Here is a 22,455-nt window from a genome sequence, read left to right as displayed (position 1 = left end):
AATGTCGTCTTATCAGATTATCGGAACTATGAAGTCACACCCCAAAGGCCAACAGTAACCAATCGCATGCATGTAAGAGCCTTTCGCCACCTTCCGAAAGATCTTCAGTCTCATAACAACAATTTCAGTATAAAAAGAAAGTCTTAAATCACACCCCTTTCGTCAAAGACCGTCCGTTACACCACAGAATCATCCACCAAACCACCCCACTTTACTAATCTGCAAAGACAAACTGTTGAAAAAGAATTCGAAGTGCTTCCATCGGACACGGAAATACTGATGAAACAGCTTTGAGACAAGTTCTGAATAGAAATTTTTAGACAGGTTATATCAAAAACGTGTAGTTGTAAACTAAACAAACTGGCTTTTGCCGAAAACTGCCGAACATCATTTCGAAGACTTTCGGTCGATCACATTCAGTGAGGACATCTCTTGCTTTAGGATACTACACTCCAGAAACCTTCAGTCGCAAAGGGGACTTCAGATCCTCGAAACACACCAGTTTCTTCCATCTCCTTCCGGAAGGAGTCATTCTTATTACAGAGACTACATTGTTGTCCATGTCTGCTGGGCATCTTCAGTGCCCAGTGCCACACTCTCTTTAACAAATCGACCGGTCACCAAAGCTTTCGGTTCCAACATCTCCAAAATATATTGACATCAACCATCCAGATTCTCGTATTATATCACACATTTTTGAAAGGAGCTTTGTCTCACTTTTAAATTTCTCCAGTGACACACTGCCTTCCTCAGTAACTAAAGCACACGGCTTACCTTTCCTCTTTTTTTTTATTTAAAAAAAAAAATTGTATTCTTGCCCTCAAATCCTTCAGAAAGAATAGCCAATCACACGGCAGAAGCGTGAACTCAATCCCCATTTCACATGTCTTTACCCCCGACCCGTCTCTCGTTGAAGCTTTCCAGTTTTTTTTTAACCAAAGCCTTCATCGACAGCTTGGCTTTCCAAAGACTGTCCCCGCCTCTTTGTCGTTATATTCAGTTTCCTATTTCACTCTGAAGCCTTGAATTGTACCATCAAAGCCTTGCTGGAAAAGAAGCAGAAGAAAGAGTAGGAAGATAAAGAAAAGAACTAGAAGGAAGCAGAGGGAGAAGAAGACGGAGACGAACAAGAGGAGGAGAAGAACAAGATCAACAAGAAGAAGAAGAAAGGACACAGGAATAGCACCGCATCCACCACGAGATCATCAGCGACCTGAAGAAAAGAAGTAATAAACGAACAGCAAAATCAACATCAAACAACAACAACAACAACAAAAGAACAAGCAAACCAGTCACCCACATCTTCAAGCCAGTTCCACACCCAGAACACCTAAATCCCCTCTCCACCCTCCTCGCCGTCAAAGACCACCCAGTAACCTATCTCTCACTCCACTGTTCCTGTACCCATACCCAACCACACCATCTCTGCAACCGACTGAAGAAGAAGAAGAAGGAGAAGAGCATAAGAAGAAAGAATAACAGAAGAAGAAGAAGAACCACCCACCGCAACAATCACACCTCCAAGATGCGCGAGGTGATCTCGATCCATCTGGGGCAGGCGGGGTGCCAGATCGGCGACGCCTGTTGGGAACTGTACTGCCTGGAGCACGGCATCCAGCCTGACGGCTTTCAGCCTTCCTGCTACACTATCGGTGGCGGCGATGACTCCTTCCAGACCTTCTTCCAGGAGACCGGTAAATGACACAGCAGTAAACATTCACGTTATAGGTTTAAGGGGCGAGCGGGAGGTTTTTTTTTTTTTTTTTTTTTTTTGTGGAGGGGTGGGTGGGATGGGGTGGGGGTCTCTCTATCTGTCTGTCTGTCTGTCTCTCCTTTGTTCGGTTTGCATTTCAGAAAGAACAATGTGCACGACATTCACCTCAGAGGTTATTATTGATTCTGTTTGTATTTTTTTTTGGTCTGTCGATCATTTGTTTTTTTGTTTGTTTAGTGTTATCGAAACAAATAATTTACAATTGCATGAACACAATCAACACCATAAACAACAAGGAAAAAAACTTCACAAGAACAAAGAATAATTTTGCGTTTGCGTTTGTGTGTGTGTGTGTGTGTGTGTGTGTGTGTGTGTGTGTGTGTGTGTGTCCCATCCCCACTCCCCACCCCGAAAAGTTCACCTCGTCTCCCCCACCCCTTTCTCCCTTACCCTCTCCTCCACACCACTCCAAACCACACACACCGCACCACCCCACACCACACCGCACTACACCGCACCGCACCGCACCACTCCAAACCACACACACCGCACCACCCCACACCACACCGCACTACACCGCACCGCACCGCACCACTCCACACCACACCCCAACCAACCACCCCACACCACACCGCACTACACCGCACCGCACCGCACCACACCACACCACATCACCACATTTCAATGCACCAGACCACTCCACGCCACACATGCCACACCAACCCACCCCACATCACCACATCTCAACGCACCACACCACTCCACACCACACTCCACACCACACCACACAACACTATTCCACATCAAATACACTCTACACCACCCCATCCCACCACACCTCCCCACACCACACCATACCACACCACACACTCTACACCACACCACTCCACATCACCACATCTCAACGCACCACACCACCCCACACCACACCGCACCATACCCCACCACACCCCACCCTACCACACAGCACCACACCACACCGTACCACACCACATCACACACTTCACACCGCACCACAACACACCACACCACTCTACATCACACACTCCACACAACACCACACCGCACCACACCACACCACTCTACATCACACCGCATCACACCACATCACACACTTCACACCGCACCACACCACACCACACCACTCTACATCACACACTCCACACCACACCACACCACACCACACCACACCACATCACACACTTCACACCGCACCGCACCACACCACACCACTCTACATCACACACTCCACAGCACAGCACAGCACAGCACAGCACAGCACAGCACACAATATCACATCACACACTCCACACCACCCCACACCACACAACAGCACACACTCCAGACCACCCCACACCACACACTCCACACTACCCCACCCCACATCACACCACACCACCCCACCCCACACCACACCACACACACCACACCACACCACACACTCCACATCCCACACCACAGCACACACTCCAAACCACCCCACCCCACACCACACACTCCACACCACACCACCCCACACCACACCACACCACACCACATCACACACTCCGCACCACACCACACCACACCACACCATACCACACCACACCATACCACACCACACCACACCACATATCACACTCCACACAACAGCACACACTCCACACCACCCCACACCACACACTCCAGACTACCCCACCCCACATCACACCACACCACCCCACCCCACACCACACCACACACACCACACCACACCACACACTCCACATCCCACACCACACCACCCCACCCCACCCTACCCCACCCCACACCACCCTACACCACACCACACCACACCACACCACACCGCACCACACCACACCACTCACGGACCGTTCTTCATATAACCCAGGGTGCGGGAAGTACGTGCCTCGCGCTGTGTTCGTGGACCTGGAGCCCACAGTCATCGACGAGATCCGAACTGGGGTGTACCGCCAGCTCTTCCACCCCGAAACGCTCATCTCTGGTAACTCATGATTGTACAGCATACGAGTTAAAAAAACAACAGCAACAACAACAACAACAAAAAAAGCACAACACACACATCACACACACACACACACACACACACACACACACACACACACACGATATATATATATGTGCGTGTGTGTGTGGAGTGATGGCCTTGAGGTAACGCGCCCGCCTAGGAAGCGAGAGAATTTGAACGCGCTGGTTCGAATCACGGCTCAGCCGCCGATATTCCCCACCCCCACCCCCCTCCACTACACCTTGAGTGCTGGTCTGGAGGCCAGACATTCGGATGAGACGATAAACTGAGGTCCTGTGTGCAGCATGCACGCAGAGCACGAAAAAAACAAACAAAAAACAAAAACCCAAAAAACCCACGGCAGCAAAAGAGTTGTTCGTCCCTGGCAAAATTCAGTAGACAAATCTACTTCGATAGGAAAAACAAATAAAACTGTACGCAGGAAAAAAAATACAAAAAAATGGGTGGCACTGTAGTGTAGCGACGTGCTCTCCCTGGGGAGAGCAGCCCGAATTTCACACAGAAATCTGTTGTGATAAAAAAAAAGATATATATATATATATATATATATATATAGAGAGAGAGAGAGAGAGAGAGAGAGAGAGAGAGAACTTCATATATAGAAACACACACACACACACACACACACACACACACACACACACACACACACACACACACACACACATGTATGAGAGAGAGAGAGAGAGAGAGAGAGAGAGAGAGAGTGCTTAAAGAGAAGTAACTCTGTGATGGAAAGGTACAATTAGCGATGGTTTCCTCCCATACACAGAGAGCCATGGCTCAATGACTGATCGATAAAAGATTTGGGTGATGATCCTGATCGGTATCAGGATCCAGTATTTTTAAAAATTTTATTTATTATATATTTTTTAAGAAGTTATCTTCACAGGGAGATATGGGAGATAATTAAAGGATTCTGTTGAATGCAGAGAGGGGAGGTAATTAGACAATTGATGGGCATGGTCGGAGAAGAGGCGGCATTCCAAAGAGTGAGTGCAGTCCGTTGTCATTTGTCTTTGATTTGTGATTTTACTGTACGATACGTGCATTGTTAACAAAGTGAATCGGTGTACTAAACTATTACGTTCCGTGCTTGCATGTTCATAAGCGATGTGTTGATGGAAAGCTTGGGCCCCGCCACGGGTGCCCCCACCAATCCCCCTCCCCCAGCACCCCGCGCGCTTATATTTACTGTATTTGCTTCCGACATCAGTCACCTTTGATATCATATTGATGAGACCATTGATACAAACATTCCGACTGCATGTACACGAATCAATGCCAGAGTAAAAAACAAAAAAAACAAACAAAAATGGATATGAATGTTTTGTTTATTTAACTGATTATCTATTTATTCATTTATTTATTTATCTATTCATTTATTTATTTGTTCATTTAATCGATTATTTATTTATTCATTCATTTAGTTAGTTAGTTAGTTTTGGAATTTAACACCAGACTATGCTAGCGGAAGTTTTGTGGATACTAAACTATCCCTAAGGGATTTGAGGGATGCTAAAAGTTGATCATGTATGTACGTATGGATACTTGAAATGTTTTTTTTTTTTTTTTTTAATCTTTGTTTGCAAATTTAAAAAAAAAGGAGTGTTTTCGTTTGCTTGTTTAGCAATTTTACCTGCGAGTAATTGTTTCTGTTTTGTTTCATCATTTACGCGAAAAAAAAATGTGATCGTTATTCATAAATTCAGTTGTGTTTGTATGCGAAACAGTTGAATTAATGAATTTACTAATGTTTATATTTCAATCTGGACAGCACTTACACTTGTATTATCGGTCATTCGTATAAATTTGTGTCCTTTTTAATTTTTTTTTTTTGTGTTGGTACTAAGTCTTATATGCAACACTATTTCAAATGGAGTTTCTTTCATTTTTTCCTTTACTCAGTTAATTCCCCATTTTTCGACCTACCCTTTCTGTCTCTCTTGCTTCCCCCCCATGTGAATGGAGAGAGTTACCACTCTTTACTATTTATTTTCTCAGCCAACTTTCCACCGAACAGTACAGGTAAAGAAGATGCGCCTAACGAGCACCAGCGCGGTCACTGCACGATATAGCTGTACACTTATAATCTGTTCATTCGTCCAGCCACTCATCCATTTATCCATCCATCCACACGTTCATTCACTTTTTTTTTTTCAACCACGATCTGAAGCCTACATGTACAACGCCACGACAGTAAAAGAAACACACGTAGCCAACAACCACACAATTTTTGTTATTTATCCATCCACCCATCCATCAATCCATCCATGCACCCACTCATCCATTTATTTGTATTTGTATTTCTTTTTATCACAACAGATTTCTCTGTGTGAAATTCGGGCTGCTCTCCCCAGGGAGAACGCGCCTCTACACTACAGCGCCACCCATTTTTTTTGTCTTTTTTTCCTGCGTGCAGTTTTATTTGTTTTTCCTATCGAAGTGGGTTTTTCTACAGAATTTTGCCAGGAACAACCCTTCTGTTGCCGTGGGTTCTTTTACGTGCGCTAAGTGCATGCTGCACACGGGACCTCGGTTTATCGTCTCATCCGAATGACTAGTGTCCAGACCACCACTCAAGGTCTAGTGGAGGGGGAGAAAATATCGGCGGCTGAGCCGTAATTCGAACCAGCGCGCTCAGATTCTCTCGCTTCCTATGCGGACGCGTTACCTCTAGGCCATCACTCCATTTATTCATGTGTTCCAACCACGTTCTGTACACGTAAAACCCCACAATATCCCTTTCTCTTTTTTTCCAACAAGCCCTGATACTTTTTAAAGATATCTTTTCCGCAGTCCTTTTTGCTCTGGCGATAAGATGCTATGTACTGAACACAGGGATGGGCACTAGCTGTCCATTCTGAAGTGCGGTTTTTGCCTGTTTGGTCTTTTTATATGTATTTTTGTGTGATTTTAGAGTACTTTGATCCCCCTTTTTTAATGATCAAACACACACACACACACACACACACACCACACACACACACACACACACACACTAAAGACCTGACTGCCTCACCATAGCCAAATCTTTTTTTTTTCCGCAGGGAACTTAATAGTTAAGACATACCATGAACTTTTTTCAGATGTGACAAAGTTTTTTTTTTTCGTTTGACGCGGTAGCATTCTGTACTAAGTTGGGCAGTCCTGTTGTCGCCTGTGCTGTCGATAGGATATTGTTAAGCAACGATGTCAAAAATGTCAAAACACGATCTGTATTAGTGTACAACACTACAACACATATACGCACAACCTGCATGACAGTTTCAGTTTCTCAAGAAGGCGTCACTGCGTTCGGACAAATCCATATACGCTACACCACATCTAGACTAGGCAGATGCCTGACCAGCAGCATAACCCACCGCGCTTCGTCAGGCCTTGAGTGCATGTATATTTGTATATTTGTGTACCTTTCAGAGTGGATTTCGTCTCCATAATTTTGCCGGAAGACAACACTCTCGTTGCCATAGGTTCTTTTTATTTTCAGTGCGCCAAAGTGCGTGCTGCGTTCACACGGGACCGCGGTTTATCGTCTCAACCTGAATGACGAGACACTCAGTTTCCAGTCCAACTTGGGAGAAAGGAGGGCGAGAGCGGGATTCGAACCCAGACCCCTCACGGACTCTATATTGGCAGATAATAATAATAATAATAACAATGATACTGATGATGATGATGATGATGATGATGATGATAATGACGATAATCAGTATCTATACAGCGCGCTAAATCTTGTGCTGAGACAAATCAAAGCGCTTTCACACCAGTCAGTCACAAGCATGCATTACTTAGAAAGAGAGAGAGAGAGAGAGAGAGAGAGAGGAGATTCTCGTCTTAACCATTCCACCTTCCCTCCCCCGCACCGACAGGGAAAGAGGACGCGGCCAACAACTACGGGCGCGGTCACTACACCGTCGGACGTGAGGTGGTGGACCTGGTCTTGGACAGGATCCGACGGGTGGCCGACAACTGCACGGGCCTGCAGGGCTTCTTCGTCTTCCACAGCTTCGGGGGCGGCACGGGGGCCGGCTTCTCTTCCCTGCTGCTGGAGCGACTCTGCTGTGACTATGGCAAGAAGCCCAAGATGGAGTTTTGCATCTACCCTGCACCGCAGGTATTGTTGGGTTGTTAGGGTTGGGAGTTGGGGTGGGGGTGGTGGAGGGTTTAGGAGGGGAGGGGGGTACTGAGTGTGGAGTGGGGGTGGGAGGTGGCGTGGGGAAGAAGAGGGGTTTCGAGAGAGGGAGTCCGGAAGGAGAGGGCGGATCAGAGTGTTTGGTGGGGAGGGGAGAGGGGGGGGGGAGGGATACATAACGATACCACCAGCACTCATCAAACTCACACACTCACACACACTCCTTCCTCATTCCTAACTCCCCGTATCCTCACCCCCATACTAGAAATCCCTTTATTCCCACAACCAGAAAAAAAGAAAAAAAAGGAAGAAAAAACGAACAAATAACCCCCCCCCAACTCAACCCAACTCAACCCAAACCCAAAACCAACACACACACACACACACACACACACACACATGAAAACATGAAAACACACCTCACTATTTCTGCCCATGTCCAAGCAAGGCACTGTTTTTTTTTTTTTTTTTTTTTTTTTTTTTTTAAATTTTTTTTACCGTGAGTACTTACTTTGTTAACTGTCCATTGCAACCAAAATGAAACTTAAAGTAATTTGTTTGCACACGCTTCATACGCTGTCTATAATACCCCCTTAAAAGTGATAAGAAACTCTATGGAGAGCTGGACAGTACAAATTCTTCAGAGAAGAAGCCCCCCTCAGTCAAGTGTTTCGCTATTATAAATGACACCTAAATTTCTAGACAAATACCTACTTACATTTTTGTTTACGCCAGGCTACAAGAAGCTCGGAAAGAGGGAGGGAAAAAAAGTGTACATGTTCCGTAAAAAGTATATCAGCAGCATAACGAGACACACTGAGATTATGTAACAACGACCAGTGAACATCTCTTGACACTGTGACCTAGTCAAACTAGATCAGTAGGTGTAGCGTCTATTGATCATCAGTCCGCACGCTTTTGCATTGACACCTCCTTTGAAACTGATTCTGGAAAATGAAACTGACGTCCTGCTCCCATTATATGTGGAGGAGTGATGGACTAGATGTAACGCGTCCGCGTAGGAAAGCGAGAGAATCTGAGCGCGCTGGTTCGAGTCACACAGTCGGCAGTATTCCCCCCCCCCTCCACTAGATCTTGAGTGGTGGGCTGGACGCTAGTCATTCGGATGAGACGATAAACCGAGGTCCCGTGTGCAGCATGCACTTAGCTTAGCGCATGTAAATAAAAGAACCTACGGCAACAAAAGGATGTCCTGAAAAAGTTTTGTAGAAAAAAAATCCACTTCGATAGGAAAACAAATAAAAATTGCAGGCAGAAAAAAAGAAAGAAAGAAAAGAAAGAAAAAAAAAAAAAAAAAAAAAAAAAAAAAAAGAAAAAGAAAAAGAAAAACCCAAAGGATGGCGCTGTCGGTGAAGCGACACACTCTCCCTTGGGAGAGCAGCCCGAATTTCACACAGAGAAATCTGTCGTGACAATACAATACAATACAATACAATACAAATGTGTGTGCGTGTATGTGTGCCTGTGTGTTTGTCTGTTTTACATTAATTTGCTTATTTGTGCATTTACTATCATTATTGTCTTTTTAATTAATTTTTATTTATATTATTATTATTATTATTATTATAATGATTGTTATTATTATTATTATTATTATTAGTAGTAGTAGTAGTAGTAGTAGTAGCAGTAGTATCTTTTATTTTTTATGATATTCATTTACTTCTTTATATATACATATACATATACATATATACATAAAAACAATCAAATATTCATTTACTTCTTAAGTTCTTTTTGTTTCTCAAGGCATGACTAAGCGAGTTGGGCTACGCTGCTGGACAGGCATCTGCTTGGCAGATGTGGTGTAGCGTCTATGGATTTGTCCGAACGCAGTGATGCCTCCTTGAGCTACTGATACTGATACTGATACTGATACAATACAACGTTCTGACAGATCTCCCCGGTGATCGTGGAGCCCTACAACGCCGTGCTCAACACGCACGGGACCCTGGAGTATTCGGACTGCGCCTTCCTCATGGACAACGAGGCCTGCTACGACATCTGCCGCCGGAACCTGGACATCGAGCGCCCCACCTACACCAACATCAACCGGCTTGTCGGCCAGGTCGTCTCCGCCGTCACCGCCTCCTTGAGGTTCGACGGCTGCCTCAACGTAGACCTCGTGGAGTTCAGCACCAACCTCGTCCCGTACCCGAGGTAAAGAGAGAGAGAGAGACGTTTGATATTTTACTGTCATTGACTGTACAGTCCTTGTGACAAGGGGGGAAGGGGGGGCGGGGGCAATACATTTTCAAGAGACATAAGATCAAACAAACAAACATGATATAAATCAGTATTCTCACCACACACACAAATAATGCATATACAGAATATGAGACAAACATAAAACAGCTGATAACATCTGTCAGCTCGACCATCCAAAATGAATGAATATTCTTGGGTACACATACACGCAATCATGTGTATCCATCAAATTATCATCCAATGACATATCCTATAATAGTTGTTTTTTTTCTACAAATAAATAATACTAGTCACAGCGTAATTTTGTAACATTGCTTTTTATTTTGCTTTTCTCATATTTGGGCATCTGAACTTCTGTTTATAATTTTCTTTCGAAAATCCCATGCTTATGAAATATATTTAGCAAATGATTTTATGATATCTTCATCATTCGACCTAAACAGCATTATCATATCTTCTCTTTTTACTACATCCTTTTCAAAAAGAATACATTTTTTACGAAGAAAATCGTAAGATTTGCACTGAAACACAAAATGGTTTTCATCATCAGTAGCTGAGTTACATATTGGATAGGGAGACTGTGTTGCTGTGCCAGTTTCAAACCATCTTTTATTGGCATTAAGGCCAAGTGTTCTCAGTCTAACTCTGGCTAGGTTTGTTCTGTGCCACTTGAAGAGAGAGAGAGAGAGAGAGAGAGAGAGAGAGAGAGAGAACATGGGAATCCTTTATTTGTTATTGGGCCATAGCCCTCCCCCCTCCCCCCGCACCCGCCTTTGAAGGGAGAACAGTGACATACAAGCACATCGCAGTCATAACAAAATATTAAACACATGAAACAGTGGTCACGTCAAAAGAAATTAAAGTTTGAATCATATTATTAAGGAGAGAGAGAGAGAGAGAGAGAGAGAGAGAGAGAGGCACTGACACACACATTCTGTTGTTGTCATTGGCGAGGTAGAGACAAGTGTGTGTGTGTGTGTGTGTGTGCCATACTATGACCGTATCCAGTGTGTGAACATAGCCTGAACCACACCATGACCGTCCCCCCTGTGTGTGAACATAGCCTGAACCACACCATGACCGTCCCCCCAGTGTGTGAACATAGCCTGAACCACACCATGACCGTCCCCCCAGTGTGTGAACATAGCCTGAACCACACCATGACCGTCCCCCCTGTGTGTGAACATAGCCTGAACCACACTATGACCGTCCCCCCTGTGTGTGAACATAGCCTGAACCACACTATGACTGTCCCGTGTGTGAACATAGCCTGAACCACACTATGACTGTCCCGTGTGTGTGAACATAGCCAGAACCACACTATGACTGTCCCGTGTGTGTGAACATAGCCAGAACCACACAATGACCGTGTCTAGTGTGTGAACATAGCCTGAACCACACTATGACCATTCCCAGTGTGTGAACATAGCCTGAACCACACCATGACCGTCCCCCCTGTGTGTGAACATAGCCTGAACCACACAATGACCGTTCCCAGTGTGTGAATATAGCCTCAACCACACTATGACCATCCCCAGTGTGTGAATATAGCCTCAACCACACTATGACCATCCCCAGTGTGTGAACATAGCCTCAACCACACTATGACCATCCCCCCAGTGTGTGAACATATCCTGAACCACTCTATGACCGCCCCCTCAGTGTGTGAACATAGCCTGAACCACACTATGACTGTCCCCCCTGTGTGTGAACATAGCCTGAACCACACTAGGACCGCCCACCTGTGTGTGAACATAGCCTGAACCACACTATGACTGTCCCCCTGTGTGTGAACGTAGCCTGAACCACACTATGACTGTCCCCTCTGTGTGTGAACATAGCCTGAACCACACTATGACCGTTCCACGTCTACCTCCTCTTCATACATCTTCCCCCACCCCTCTTTCTTCTCTCTTTCCATTCCTCCCAAAACCAAAGGATCCACTTCCCCCTGGTGACCTACGCTCCCATCGTATCGGCGGAGAAGGCCATGCACGAGCAGTTGTCCGTGTCCGAGCTAGTCAACGCCTGCTTCGAGCCGGCCAACCAGATGGTCAAGTGCGACCCCCGCTGGGGCCAGTACATGGCTTGTTGCATGCTCTTCCGCGGGGACGTCACCCCCAAGGACGTCAACGCCTCTATCGCCAACATCAAGACCAAACGCTCCATCCAGTTCGTCGAGTGGTGTCCCACGGGCTTTAAGGTTAGGAACTGAATTATAACAACTAACTGGCACAGTGTCTTTGGACTTTGTGTCCGAGGACTTTGAGGTTAGGAATAAAGGTAAACGATTGGCAAGTATACAGTGTTTAGATGTGTCCAAAGGCTTTGAGGCTGGGGATTAAAACAACAAACACAGATTGTTTGGATGTGTCCCAGGACTTTGAAGCTAGGAATTAAAACAACGGGGTGTTTGGATGTATCCAAGGGATTTGAGGCTAGGAATCAAAACAACAAACAAACATAAAGTGTTTGGATGTGTCCAAGGTCTTTGAAGCTAGGAATTAAAACAACAAACAAATATAAAGTGTTTGGATGTATCCAAGGGCTTTGAGGCTAGGAATCAAAACAACAAACAAATATAAAGTGTTTGGATGTATCCAAGGGCTTTGAGGCTAGGAATCAAAACAACAAACAAATATAAAGTGTTTGGATGTATCCAAGGGATTTGAGGCTAGGAATCAAAACAACAAACAAATATAAAGTGTTTGGATGTATCCAAGGGCTTTGAGGCTAGGAATCAAAACAACAAACAAATATAAAGTGTTTGGATGTGTCCAAGGGCTTTGAGGCTAGGAATCAAAACAACAAACAAATATAAAGTGTTTGGATGTATCCAAGGGATTTGAGGCTAGGAATCAAAACAACAAACAAATATAAAGTGTTTGGATGTATCCAAGGGCTTTGAGGCTAGGAATCAAAACAACAAACAAATATAAAGTGTTTGGATGTGTCCAAGGGCTTTGAGGCTAGGAATCAAAACAACAAACAAACATAAAGTGTTTGGATGTGTCCAAGGTCTTTGAAGCTAGGAATTAAAACGGCAAACAAACAGAGTATTTGGATGTGTCTAAGAGCTTTGAGGCTCGCAGTGAAAACAAGAAACACAGAGTGTTTGGATGTGTCCGAGGGCCTTGCGGCTAGGAATTTAAACAACAAACAAACACAGAATGTTTAGATGTATCCAAGGGCTTTCAAGCTAGGAATTTAACTCACTCAGTACGGCCAGTCCTCTCTTCTCTTCTACACAGACCCCTCGGATGTCCAGTGGGTGTCTCAATGACCCAACCTTTAGCTTCCGTCGTCAGAATTGTGGTATTCTTTGTCAACATTCACCTCTTCAGTGTAAGAGCCTTCCGCTTGTAATATTTTGATGGTGGTAATTGGGGTGAAACGCTGTTAACGTCGTCTCTTTCGCCGTTCGTATGGAGAGAGTTAAACAACAAACAAACACAGAGTGTTTAGATGTATCCAAGGGCTTTCAAGCTAGGAATTAAAACAACAAATAAACACCGAGTGTTTGGATGTGCCCCAGGTAAGTGACGGTGTATTTTGGATGATAAACGAGAGTCTGGACTGTCATGGTGATGAGGAATGTTGCCCTTTTCATCCAAGACATAGGGATACGCACACACTGTTGAGTGGTGGTCTAGTGGTATTGCACCAGACTAAGAATGGAGTGTCCATGGGTTTGATTCTCATATGTGCCACGATTTTTAATGCCCCCCCCCCCGCCCCCACCGCCCCCTTCTCGCCCTTCCACTACACCTTGAGTGGTGGTCTTTCAGATCAGACAATGAACCGAGGTCTGGTATACGGCATGCACTTAACGAGCGTAAAATATCCCACAGTGACGATAGTGTTTTTCCTGGCAAAATTATGCAGAAATATAACCTTTTATAATAGAACAACACACATGCAGACAGAAAAAAAATATGTATGTGAGAGGCGCTGCACTGTGGCGAATTCCCATCCCCTGGGACAGCAGCTTAGATTTGACTCTAGAGAAATCCGTTGTGACAAAACTGAATATATTCAAATACTTCTTCTTCTTCGTTCGTGGGCTGCAACTCCCACATTCACTCGTATATATTTTACGTGTATGACTGTTTGTACCCCGCCATGTAGGCAGCCATACTCCGTTTTCGGTAGTAGGGTGGGGTGCATGCTGGGTATGTTCTTGTTGCCATAACACACCGAAAGATGACATGGATTACAGGATCTTAAACGTGCGTATTTGATCTTCAGCTTGTGTATACACACGAAGGGGGTTCAGGCACAAGCAGGTCTGCACATATGGTGACGTGGGAGATCAGAAAATTCTCCACCCTTTTCCTACCAGGCGCCGTTACCCAGATTCGAACCCGGGACCCTCAGATTGAAAGTCCAACACTTTAACGCTTTGTGGTTAGATGATGAATGTCCGGACCTTTACAGTAGTGGCAATGTCGCCATTTTGGTTTATATCAAGACGTACGTATTCGCGTGTTCATGGCTCTGTCGAAGTTAAAAGAACGGACATCGCTGTTCTATTTGTCGTTTAATTTTGTTTATATGTTTCTTTGACATCAATCGAAGGGACAGACAGTTCGGAAGGCAATGAAGAGAGAGAGAGAGAGAGAGAGAGAGAGAGAGAGAGAGAGAGAGAGAACGCAAGAACGCAAGAACGCAAGAATTTTATTGTATAGGCCATATGACCCGTTACAACAGATCGTGCGGACAATGACAGAGTGAACCTTTGTTATAGTAGACTATGAACATAAAAAAAAAGCATTAACGACGTCGGTTTGCATAATAAATGTATCTTCCAAGGTCATGAAGGCAATGCTTGTCTTGCATCAAATGCTGAAACCTAGTCATCGACGGATAAAGCGTGAGACAGAGAGAGAGAGAGAGAGAGAGAGAGAGAGAGAGAGAGAGAGAGAGAGAGAGAATGGAAGGAAGAACTGGGAACAATGGGCAAGGGGGCAGGGGGGACAGATCAGGTATGATGAGAGAGATGTTCCACTGGCCGAACGGCAATAATGTAAGCAACAAATTACTTCAATTTATTATGGCAACACACACACACACACACACACACACACACACACACACACACACACACACACACACACACACACACACACACAGTACAACAACCAAAACACACATAAAAACAAAACAAAACGAAACGAAACAAAACAAAAAAAACCAACCAAACAACAACAACAGGTCTTCTGTTGTGAAGATAAGAGCGATAGCCTAGAGGTAACGCGTCCGCACAGTCGCCAGTATTTTCTCACCCTCCACTAGACCTTGAGTGGTGGTCTGGACGCTAGTCATTTGGATGAGACGATAAACCGAGGTCCCGTGTGCTGCATACACTTAGCGAACGTAAAAGAACCCACGGCAAGAAAAGGGTTGTCCCTGGCAAAATTCTGTAGAAAACATTTGCTGTTTTTTTCTTCTTTAAATTTTTTTTTTTTTTTTAAGTACGACAAACGACTGCTTCAAGCCATGCGCATGCCTTTGCCTTTGTGAAAAGACCAGCAGGAGGGTGCTGCTATAGTTTGTTGTTTTGATATTTCATATCTCTTTCCGACATTAACATCTCCATTTCAGTAAGACACGGGGGGAGGTGGGGAAGGTGGCGAATCGCGTGTGGAATGGAGCGGAAGAGGCAGGAAGGATGGGCGCGAACGGTGAGGGAGAGGGTGGGAGGGGAAGTGGGAAGAGTGATCGGACGTATCGAGTAAATATGAGGATAATTTCTCAAGGAATTCTAAAACAATAAAAAAAAAAAATAACAGGGAGGAGGAGGAACAGAAGAAGAAGAAGAAGAAGAAGAAGAGGAGGAAGAGGAAAAAGAGAAGAATAAGCAGATGAAGAAGAAGAGGAAGAAGAAGAAACAGGAGGAGGAGGAGAAGAAGAAGAAGAATGAGGAGGAAGTGGTGGAGGAGGAGAAAGAGGAGAAGAAGAAGGAGAAGGAGAAGAGAAGAAGAAGAAGAAGAAGGAGAAGCAGGAGGAGAAGGTGGATGAGAAGAAGAAGAAGAAGACTGAGGAAGAAGAAGAAGAAGAATAAGGAGACGAGGAAGAGGAGAAAGAGAAGAATAAGCCGATGAAGAAGAAAGGAAGAAGAAGAAACAGCAGGAGGAGGAGAAGAAGGAGAAAATGAAGAAAATGAAGAAAATGTCAATTTTCACAAGTTCGTCCTCAAATCCGATCACTTTTAGTCGTCATAAATTGTCCCACTGGCTTTAAGTCAGGAGAGTAAGAGTGAAAAGGGAACTGTGAAGTGTGTGTTGGTGGAACATGGAAGGGGGGTGGGCCAGATTCACATGGGCATGTTTTGGAAATGAAACAAGGCAATTTTTCGTCTGTAGGACGTACTGCTTCTCTTACCTCATTCGTTTCAGGTCTTCTGGTGTGACGATTGGAGTATCTGTGTGTGTGTGTGTGTGTGTGTGTGTGTGTGTGTGTGTGTGTGTGTGTGTGTGTGTGTGTGTGTGTGTGTGTGTGTGTGTGTGTGTGTGTGTGTGTGTGTGTGTGTGTGTGTGTGTGTTGTGTATGTATGTGTGTGTGTGTGTGTGTGTGTGTGTGTGTGTGTGTGTTTTGTTTTGTTTTTGTCGTTAACTATATCCTTCCCATTATCCCCTCTCCTTCGCCTTTCCTCCTCTCTCATTTTCACCTTTTTTTTCCCTCTTCTCCATCCCCTCTCCCTCCCTCGCTCCCACCCATAGTCACTCACTCACTGCTGCAGTGACGCTTCCTTGAGCTACTGAAACTGAAACTGAAAATTTCCTCCTTCGTCTTCCCCCTCCCACTCCCTCCACCTTCCCTCACCCACTCTCTCTTTCCCTCCCTCACTCGCTCACTTCTTTCCTCCCTGTACATCGTCTCTCCACCCTCCCTCCCTCCCTTCCTTCCTCCCTCTCCCCCCCAACCCCTCTCATGTCTCTCCCCCCTCCCTCTCCGCCCATACCCTCTCCCCCCACCCCTTATCCCCCATTCCTATTCTTGTTACTGTTTCACTCTCCCCGTGTCTCACCCCCACTCCCATCCCTCCTCTCTTCCCTCCACCCCCTCTCCCCTTCTTCCCCCCACCTCCACCCCCCTCTCATTTACTGTTTTACTCATTCTCCCCATCATTTCCCTTCGTATTGTATTGTATTGTATTGTATTGTATTACTCTTTTCTTGTCACAACAGATTCCTTTGTGTGAAATTTGGGCTGCGGTAGCGCGTCGCTACACTGAGAGCACCACCCATGTTTTTTTTGGGAAGTTTGTTTTGCAGTTTCACCTGCCTGGAGTTTTATTTGTTTTCCTATCGAAGTGGATTTTCCTACAGGTGGGCATCAACTACCAGCCGCCCACCGTGGTGCCGGGCGGGGACCTGGCCAAGGTGCTGCGAGCCGTGTGCATGCTGAGCAACACCACGGCCATCGCCGCGGCCTGGGCCAAGCTGGACCACAAGTTCGACCTCATGTTCGCCAAGAGGGCCTTCGTCCACTGGTACGTTGGCGAGGGCATGGAGGAAGGGGAGTTCTGCGAGGCTCGCCAGGATCTGGCCGCCCTGGAGATGGATTACCAGGAGGTCGGGAGGAACGACTGATTGGATTTCATTTCATTTCTTCTTTCCTTCCTTCCTTCCTTCCTCCCACTGGAAGGAGGGGATCGCCATTCTTCACTTCTCCTGATCCCTATAGAAATGATTGGTGGATGGCTGATTGCTGATCCCCATCCAGAGCAATGATTGGTGGATGACTGATTGCTGATCCCCATCCAGAGCAATGATTGGTGGATGACTGATTGGTGATCCCCATCCAGAGCAATGATTGGTGGATGACTGATTGCTGATCCCCATCCAGAGCAATGATTGGTGGATGGCTGATTGCTGATCCCCATCCAGAGCAATGATTGGTGGATGACTGATTGCTGATCCCCATCCAGAGCAATGATTGGTGGATGACTGATTGCTGATCCCCATCCAGAGCAATGATTGGTGGATGGCTGATTGCTGATCCCCATCCAGAGCAATGATTGGTGGATGGCTGATTGCTGATCCCCATCCAGAGCAATGATTGGTGGATGACTGATTGCTGATCCCCATCCAGAGCAATGACTGGTGGATAACTGATTGGTGATCCCCATTCAGAGCAATGATTGGTGGATGGCTGATTGCTGATCCCCATTCAGAGCAATGATTGGTGGATGGCTGATTGCTGATCCCCATTCAGAGCAATGACTGGTGGATAACTGATTGGTGATCCCCATCTAGAGAAATGTTTGGTGGATGACTGATTGGTGTTACCCATCCAGAGAAATGATTGCTAGATATTTGATTGCCCCATCCATTGAAATGGTTGGTCAGTGACTGTTTGCTGTTCCTTCGCCAATAAAATGATTGGTGGATGACTGATCATTAATTCCCATCTACTGAAATGATTGGTGAATGACTGATCACTAATTCCCATCCACTGAAATGATTGGTGAATGACTGATCACTAATTCCCATCCACTGAAATGATTGGTGAATGACTGATCACTAATTCCCATCCAGTGAAATGGTCGGTAGATGACTGATCACTAATTCCCATCCAGTGAAATGATTGGTGGATAACTGATTGCTAACCACAGTGCAGTGAAATGATTGGTGGATAACTGATTGCTAACCACAGTGCAGTGAAATGATTGGTGGGTGGCTGATTGCTGATTCTCATCCAGTGAAATGATTGGTGGGTGGCTGATTGCTGATCACAGTCCAGTGAAATGATTGGTGGGTGGCTGATTGCTGATTCTCATCCAGTGAAATGATTGGTGGGTGGCTGATTGCTGATTCTCACCCAGTGAAATGATTGATGGGTGGCTGATTGCTGATCCTCATCCAGTGAAATGATTGGTGGGTGGCTGATTGCTGATTCTCATCCAATGAGATAATCGTTAGATGACGGGTTACTGTTCTCCAGTCGGGAGGATAAAACAAAACAGATTCCTCTATCCCAGAACCGTCCAGGAAACCTGGTGATGTTGTTGTTGTTGTTGCTGCTGCTGCTGCTGCTGCTACTGGACGTAGACAGAAAGCTGGACATATTCGTTCCCAGAGTAAAGGTTCAGTTTCCTTCACAGAGGGTTGATTCATTTTCCTTTCTGAGATAACTGGTTGAATGGCTAATCGTCCTTCCCAACCCTCCTTGAAGGTTTGTTTAGGAACAAAAAATCCCAACAGAAACCAGTGATAGTATGTGTATGACAAGTACAGTTACCCATTGAAGGTGAAGAGCCACAGTAACATACCACGGGGGCCGTGTATTTTCGAACAGTTGGGTGCAAGAACTGAGTCTTTTAAAATCCCTGTTTAGATGACGAAGATTTTGCGGAAAATGTTGAACATTTCCCCAAAAGGTTGGCCTGTTTCTTTTGAGATGTGGCATGAGACATAACTCGCCATTCGTTCTGTGTGTTCATTTGTTTCTCGTATATCTGTTAACGTAGTCATCAAACATAATATGTATTTACCAACGCTCGTGAATTCATATAATAAGTTCAGTCGTATTTGTGTGTGTGCAATTGTGTTTTTTGTGTGTTTTTGTTGTTGTTGAAAAGATTTAAGAATAAATTCAGTTACGAATGTACACGAATGAAAATAACTAAAATGATTAAAAGATCATAGACTGTGTCATTTTAGTGCCATTTAAGTACCCTGGCGAAGTTACATAAGATAACAATGTCGCAATTTCATAGTATTTTTTTTTATCAGACATCTTTGCGCATCTATTGCCGCTGGTGCTCCTTAAAAGACGAGAATTTACAAAATTTCTACATGCATTTTATCGGAAAAAAGCATTTTTTAGAATTCGATATTATATTTAGCTTATTATATCTGTCATATAAGAAGTTTCATCAAAGAAATGATTTTTGTTGTGTATTTGTCATTTCAAATGTACGACTGTGAATTATGAAAAGTTTTGTATTCAGTATCATGCACGCACAAACACACACGCATTTGCACGCACAGAAACCCACCATACACACCCACACGCACGCACGCAAGCTGTACACGAACACACACACACACACACACACACACACACACGTATGCACACACATACACACACACATGTATGTACACACACACATACACACACACACACACACACACACACACACACACACACACACACACACACACACACACAGCCCCTTACAAAGATACATGAGTCACAACATGGTGCACTGCGATTTATTCTGTGATCGTTGTTCTCGTTCACGCTGGACAGCTTCTGTTCCTAATGACCTCAACTCGTTGCACTTTGTTTGGCAGTTCATACAGGTCTCTAACCTTGACAAGTTTCTCTCACTCATTCTCACTCCCTCTTTCTCTCACGCACGCACACACACACACACACACACACACACACACACACACACACACACACACGAGCACACACACCACAAACCCAATACACACAAACCCAACACACACACACACACACGAACCTAACACACACACACGCACGCACGCACGCACGCACACACACACACACACACACACACACACACCGTCTTTGAACCCTGACCAAATGTTAAATCCGGAGGCATTGAACCGTGCGTACTCAAAGTCCAATCATTCTGGAAGGTCCTTTGCTTCAGTGAAGCGAGCCGCCTAGTGTATATAGCAAATAATCCTTCCTGCTAACTCCTGATGTATAAAACATGCTCGCACCGAAACCGTGATTGCATTTTCACGCACGAGTATAGGCAAACATAAACGCATGTATTATGTCAAACGTGATCCATGGTCATGTTTTAGCCGTTGAGAGGGAGAGGATAAGTAACCAGAGTGTAGGTAAATATATGTCCTGTTGATGTTCTATCGGTCGATTGGAAATTGAAAAGAGCCCTGGGATGTGCTGTTAGTTTTGTTGATCCATGACCAGACGGTGAGAATGAGTTGTGTTGTATTGCGGAAGGTGGTAGAATGGTTAAGACACTCGTCTTAAGTGCTTAGAGCTTGGTCTTTCGACCGAGGATAGGCGCTATATAAGTATCCATATCAATCGATCAATCAATCAATCAATCTGCCAATACAGAGCCCGTGAGGGTCAAGATGGGTTCGAATCTCGCTCTTGCTCTTTCTCCCAAGATTGATTGGAAAATAATTATCAAACTGAGCGTCCAGTCATTCGAATGAGACGATAAACCGAGGTCCCGTGTGTAGCACGCACTTGGCACACTGAAAAAGAACCTATGGCAACGAGAGTGTTGTCCTCTGGTAAAATTCTGTAGAAGAAATCGACTCTAATAGGTACACAAATACATATGCATGCACTAAGCGCGTTGGGTTATACTACTGGTCATACATCTGCCCAGCAGATGTGGTGTAGCGTATAAGGATTTGTCCGAGCACAGTGACGCCTCCTTGAGAAAGGTATATTGAAACAGAAAACTGAAACTTTGTCACAGCAGATTTCTCTTCGTGAAATTAGGGCTGCTTTCCACGGGGAGATCGCGTCGCAACACTGCAGCGCCACTTTTTTTCTGTCTGCAAATGGATAGTTTATTGCTATCAAGGTGAGTTTTTCTCCAGACTTTGGCCAGGGACAACCCTTTGTGTTGCCATGGGTTCTTTTACGTGCGCTAAGTGCATGCTGCACAAGGGACCTCGGTTTATCTTCTCATCCGAATGACTATAGCACTCAAACCACCAGTAAAAATCACTGTCCAAATACGGGACTCTAACCCGTGGATAGTCGCTTCCTGGCTGGGCGGCATCAGCACTTGGCCGCCACACCCATGAACCCAAACAAAGCTCGGTGAGCCTGGGTGTGATGATGGGTCTGTACAGGTAGCAAGAGAAGGAGAGAAAGGAAGGAAGGAAGGAAGGTAAGAAGGATGGAAGGAAGAAAGAAAGTGATCGAAAGACAGAGAGAACAGAGGAAGATAACTGGGGGAAAAAAAACCCACAAAAAAACACACACACCCTCCCCCCACAAAACAACAACAACAACAAAAACACAACAAAAACCAAAAACAACAACAGCAAACGAACAACAAAAACACACAAACGGACTGACAAACAGACAGAATTAAAAAAAGAAAAGGAAGGAGAGTTTGAAAGAAAACTATGTGGACTCATAGAAAGAATGAAAGAAAAGAAAAATGAAAACAAAACAACAACAACAATTCGAGTAATGGTAATGTTTTATATCTCCATGTTGACACTTGTCTCCAGTTTAGCAGGAAGTGTTTTATGATTGTCTGGAGTTCACTTTTTTTCCTTCAAGCTTTCACAATGAAGGTTTAAAACCGAAACTTTGGAAGTGGAGAAGAATGACAACATCAGAGCCTGGACTTCTTTTCCCTCTTGT

General features: G+C 44.9%; 1 protein-coding gene across 1 annotated transcript in view; it reads left to right on the top strand.

Moving 5' to 3' along the window:
• Nucleotides 1-1,525: 1,525 nt before the first annotated feature.
• LOC143284339 (tubulin alpha-3 chain-like) overlaps nucleotides 1,526-22,455 on the top strand; it is a 24,567-nt gene continuing 3,637 nt past the window's right edge. The window contains exons 1-6 of the mRNA XM_076591050.1: nucleotides 1,526-1,694; nucleotides 3,585-3,698; nucleotides 7,616-7,860; nucleotides 9,794-10,056; nucleotides 12,043-12,307; nucleotides 17,436-17,695. Of these exons, the coding sequence (XP_076447165.1) occupies nucleotides 1,526-1,694; nucleotides 3,585-3,698; nucleotides 7,616-7,860; nucleotides 9,794-10,056; nucleotides 12,043-12,307; nucleotides 17,436-17,695 (1,316 nt within the window). The remainder of the gene's footprint in view (nucleotides 1,695-3,584; nucleotides 3,699-7,615; nucleotides 7,861-9,793; nucleotides 10,057-12,042; nucleotides 12,308-17,435; nucleotides 17,696-22,455) is intronic.

The sequence above is a fragment of the Babylonia areolata genome, chromosome 7 (assembly GCF_041734735.1).
Source record: "Babylonia areolata isolate BAREFJ2019XMU chromosome 7, ASM4173473v1, whole genome shotgun sequence".
NCBI lineage: Eukaryota > Metazoa > Mollusca > Gastropoda > Neogastropoda > Buccinidae > Babylonia > Babylonia areolata.
The sequence above is the reverse complement of the archived record's forward strand: the minus strand, read 5'-3'. Positions and strand labels throughout refer to the sequence as shown.